The sequence below is a fragment of the Lactuca serriola genome, chromosome 8 (genome assembly GCF_051521515.1).
Source record: "Lactuca serriola cultivar US96UC23 chromosome 8, Lser_US96UC23_V15, whole genome shotgun sequence".
NCBI classification, from domain to species: domain Eukaryota; kingdom Viridiplantae; phylum Streptophyta; class Magnoliopsida; order Asterales; family Asteraceae; genus Lactuca; species Lactuca serriola.
This window is the reverse complement of record NC_136415.1, coordinates 136927022-136931914: the sequence shown is the minus strand read 5'-3', so window position 1 is coordinate 136931914 and position 4893 is coordinate 136927022. Positions and strand designations below refer to the sequence as shown.

At 32.2% G+C, this 4893-nt stretch overlaps 1 protein-coding gene across 1 annotated transcript; it reads left to right on the top strand.

The window, feature by feature from the left end:
• The first annotated feature begins 538 nt into the window (after nt 1-538).
• LOC145070411 (GDSL esterase/lipase LTL1-like) lies at nt 539-3724 on the top strand. The gene is made up of 5 exons (XM_079017355.1): nt 539-841; nt 1041-1168; nt 2548-2790; nt 2875-3127; nt 3367-3724. The coding sequence occupies exons 1-5, from the start codon at nt 589-591 to the stop codon at nt 3597-3599; spliced, it is 1110 nt and encodes a 369-aa protein (XP_078873481.1). The 5' UTR covers nt 539-588; the 3' UTR covers nt 3600-3724.
• Nucleotides 3725-4893: the final 1169 nt, after the last annotated feature.

The window sequence follows — 4893 nt, the reverse complement described above, 5'->3', positions numbered from 1 at the left end:
ATATATTTAAATTACGACAATCTTGAGCAAATGACACCAATTAGTACAAGTAGAATTAATGCAACTCTAACTAATCAAATAAATGTTGACCAAATTTTCATTCTAGTTTTGTAAGATGATAATTGCATTTTTAGATGGATATGATCGTGACCCCATTGAAGTCGCTTTTCTTTATCTAGTCACTTATCAACGTATTCAATTAACCGCATCAAGACTTATCTTCTTTTATTATCACACATCTAGCTTATTATATATACATATATAAAATGTCTTAAAGCTTTAACCAGTTGTATTGTATTTAGTTATTTACCTTTTAATCTTTTTATTTACACATAGTGAAAATGGTCATCTTTAGTAAATGGTCCCCTATAAATTAACTCTATCCTTGAAAACGTAGTACACATTAGTAAAATTTATACAATATACTGTTTTATACGTGCCCGTGCCCGAAAAGACCTCGCGCTTTCACCTCTTCTCCGACCTACATTTATTAGACCTCAACTAACTAAACAAGGACCTACACCCATGCACCCAGAAAACCCTGTATAAAAACACCACCATCAACCATCATTCACACACTAATTAACCATGGCTAAACACTCCTCCTCCTACACCACCACTACCTTGGCTGCGTTCTTAACATTCTCACTGGTTGCAGCCACCCCGAAAGCTCAGGCGCCTCGTGCTTTCTTTGTGTTTGGTGATTCACTGGTCGACAACGGCAACAACAATTACCTCCTCACCTCCGCCCGAGCTGATGCTCCGCCGTACGGAATCGATTACCCCACCCACCGTCCCACCGGCCGGTTCTCCAATGGACTTAACATTCCCGATCTCATTAGTAAGCTATATGTTTCCAGTAGACTCTATACATATATATATATATATATATATATATATATATATATATATATATATATATATATATATATATATATATATATATATATATATATATATATTTATATACACTCTAGTTTAATTTCTATAGAACTTGAGAAATACGTTGGTAAGAATATATATATGCTTTACTTACGTAGGTGAAAAGCTTGGGGCAGAACCAACATTGCCATACTTGAGCCCGGAGTTGAACGGAAAGAAGCTACTGGTTGGAGCAAATTTTGCTTCCGCCGGGATCGGCATCCTCAATGACACTGGAATTCAGTTTGTAAGTTGTTCATCATTAAGTATTAATTGTACTTTTTACATACATATTTGTGATGTGTCAGTTTTAAGCTTTTAAAGGAAGTCGAGATACAGATACACATATACATAGGGTCAGGGATATGTCAAACACTCAACAATGCATGCAATAACTATTTGTAAAGAACAAGTTTCCAAAGCACGTAATGTACAGTGTTTTGGTAACTTTATCAATGTACTGTACCTTGTACAAGCGCACTGAAAATTGTACATATATTGAATGTGAAACTATAAAAATCAAGGCAAATGCATGCCCAAAGCTAACGTAATCTGTTTCATGAAAACGGAAACATTTGTTATGGTATACGCGAAAGTATATATAATATATACAAGAGGTTTTATTGGCCTGGGTGAAAAAGCATAAGGAAAAATTAATTGTTTAATAAATGGTCAAGAGTCGAAACAATCTTTTAATTTGTCATGTTAAAAGTTATAATTTTAATCAGAGAAGTGGAATAAAGTCTTATTGCCGAAGATGGAAGCTGTCGCATCTTGATTTTGTATCGTTTTAATTTCGTTAGGTATAAGTAGAGATTATAATATATAATATAAAAGTTTAAAATTCTTTATCTAAAATATAAATAGTAAGATTATTTGCTAATTGTTATTATCATGCATTACAAGTCGAAAAGTACATGTTAATGACGACACATTTTGCCCAATGCTATACAATACAATGCAAACTAAGATTGTTCAAAATTGGATAATTCTAGATATTTGATTGTGAATTTGTGATTACCGATTATTTCTTTTTAGACATGGTACTAGATACCAAAATTTTAACCACAAAACTATAACAATTTTCCTTTTATGCAATCTATTTGAATATTGATTCTATATTATGCTTGATAATATGTCACAAATTGTTTCAGCCAAATATCCAGATAAATGCAAAATTAGAACAATTTTATTTTGGATTTTTGTATAATCGTAAACTTCTTTCTTTTGGAAATCACCGTATGAAAACTTGTAATTCTATATCTGATCTTTGGATTTATATGTTTATAAACTCCACTTATGACATATTGGCACTCGTATTCATACATTAATTTGGGTGGAACTACTTGATGCAGTTTGATGTTTTTGGTCATTTTTAATTTGACCATTCAACTGGTTTTGCATGTGACCACAAGACTGGCTACTATTGATGTTTCTTTCATCACTAAAGACGGTTTGCACCAACTAATTGAATGCTACTCAAAATGACCGTTTGTCACAATCAAATTCCAATTTAAGCATATATTGCACCCAAAAAAGAAGGGCAAATTTGACTTGTACCATGCTAAACTTTTAATGCATTTAGTTTATAATCTAATGTACTTTTTTTAAAACTATTTTGGGCAGGCAAATATCATAAGAATAACTCAACAATTACGAAATTTTCAAACGTACCAAGATCGAGTAAGTGCACTTATTGGACCACAAGAGACCCAATCACTCGTCAACAAGGCTCTTGTTCTAATCACACTAGGAGGCAACGACTATGTTAACAACTACTTCCTCATGCCAATCACAGCGAGAAAGTTACAATACTCCATTTCACAGTTCACAAGATATATTATTGCAGAGTATCGTAAAATCCTAATGGTAAATCTTCTATTAACATTACTATTATATATGCTATATTTATTTAGCTGATCATTAATTATCTAATGACAAGATTTGTTGTAGGAACTATACGATTTGGGGGCAAGACGAATCCTAGTGACAGGATCTGGACCATTGGGTTGTGTTCCATCTCAATTAGCTTCAAGTAACTCAAACGGACAATGTGCATACGAACCTCAACAAGCTTCAGCTTTATTCAACCCCCAATTGGTTGAAATGATCCAAAGCCTCAACCAAGAACTTGGATCCGACTACTTTATAGCTTCTAATGCAAATATGATGCAAGGCGACTTCATTAGTAATCCACAAGCTTTTGGTAAGTTGCAAACACGAGATATTTCAATACATTAATTTATTCAATTTTACATGTATGCATGGTAGGTCCGACACTAGAGACAGTGTGGACACATGCCCATAAAAAACTCGTAGTTTAACAAATGTTCTCATATATGTTCGTGTAATTCATCCCACAAAAAAAAACGTAATTTGAGGGGCTCTTTTGTAGCCAGTGCATATGGATCTTTGTGAATTTACATTTCTTGAATTTTTATATAGGTTTCGTAACGTCGAAGATTGCATGTTGTGGACAAGGACCATATAACGGGGTTGGTCTCTGTAACCCCACATCAAATCTTTGTCCTAATAGAGATCTGTATGTGTTCTGGGATCCATTTCATCCAACCGAACGTGCAAATAAGATTATTGTCGAAACCATCTATAGTGGTTCAGACAAGCACATGTATCCGATGAACCTAAGCACCATCATGGCTTTGGATTCCATGACCTAGTTCAGCGACCGTTATTTCTAGATATTTTCATTTAATCTTGTGTCTCCTAATGTGCTTTGGCATGACCTAAAGTTGTAACAAAAAAATTAAGTTGTGGTTTTTAATAATTATATTGCAATTTCCAATGTTCTTCATGTAGAATATATTGATAATTCTTACATAAGGTACAAAACATTACATGCTTTTGACTTTCAGTGTGCTTAATTTGATGCAAAGTGACATAAAGTTAAAACAGATGATAAATAGTAAAAAAAAAAAAAAAACCGGTTGAATGAAAGCCAAAGGCCCACCTTGAATGACTTCTTGTAATGGAGAAGAAAACTCAAGTAACATGGCATAATAAATGCATATTTGGGTACATCAAATGTGAAATATACGATCAAAATGATCACATGTTTCATATATCCTTCGGTACGTACAAATCTTTAGTTAATGCATGAGTGAGTGTGACAATATCTACTGTTTTATTTATTTATATAGTTTTTTATGTTTGCTTTTTGTTTTTTGGTAAGGCTATGTAATGTAGCTAGAATTGTACAAGATATGCATGGCTTGTAATGCATAACCATTATGGAAGATCGTGGTACGTCATCAATGATATTTTGATCCCGAGTGGTAGTTGTCATACATTCGATTATTACATGTCCTCTAACACCTTGGCCTATATTTAATCATTTGTGTATCTTCATCTATGTATATGTTGTCAACGCCAAATATTACTGTAGAATGCATATGTTCGATAATTTTATTCATTTCTTTTTGTGATAGCTAGAGAGATATATTGTCCCTGTCAAGTTTGTTGGTATTACTTTTCATTTATTTCGAAGTCCTTATAATAATTAGAGACAATTGGCAAGGAAAAAAAAGATAGAAGTGAAATGAAATATTATAATTAGTTGGTCACTTGCACTTGGTTGAAAGTTGAACTTGTTCTCAGTAAATTAAAAGTTATGGGTTTAAATCCTACTGCTTGCATTGACAAATGAAAAGTCCACATAAGTCTATTAAAATATATATAATTGAGTTATGTTTATCTTGCATGATTGAATGAGTAGTAGGATTAAGAAAAGTTTGACTTAAAAAAAGTTTCAAAACATAATCATATAAAGCTTTTACTGACATCAACTATGATAATATATTTACAATAATTTTTTTATTTTAAAGAATACAATAATAAAAGACGTATATTAGAGGCTTGGAAATAAACTATTTGTAATTATTATTATGAAAGGTTAATTTATAGATTAAATTGAAATTAATATGGTTTTTTCAAAACATCTCACTACTAGAAAAA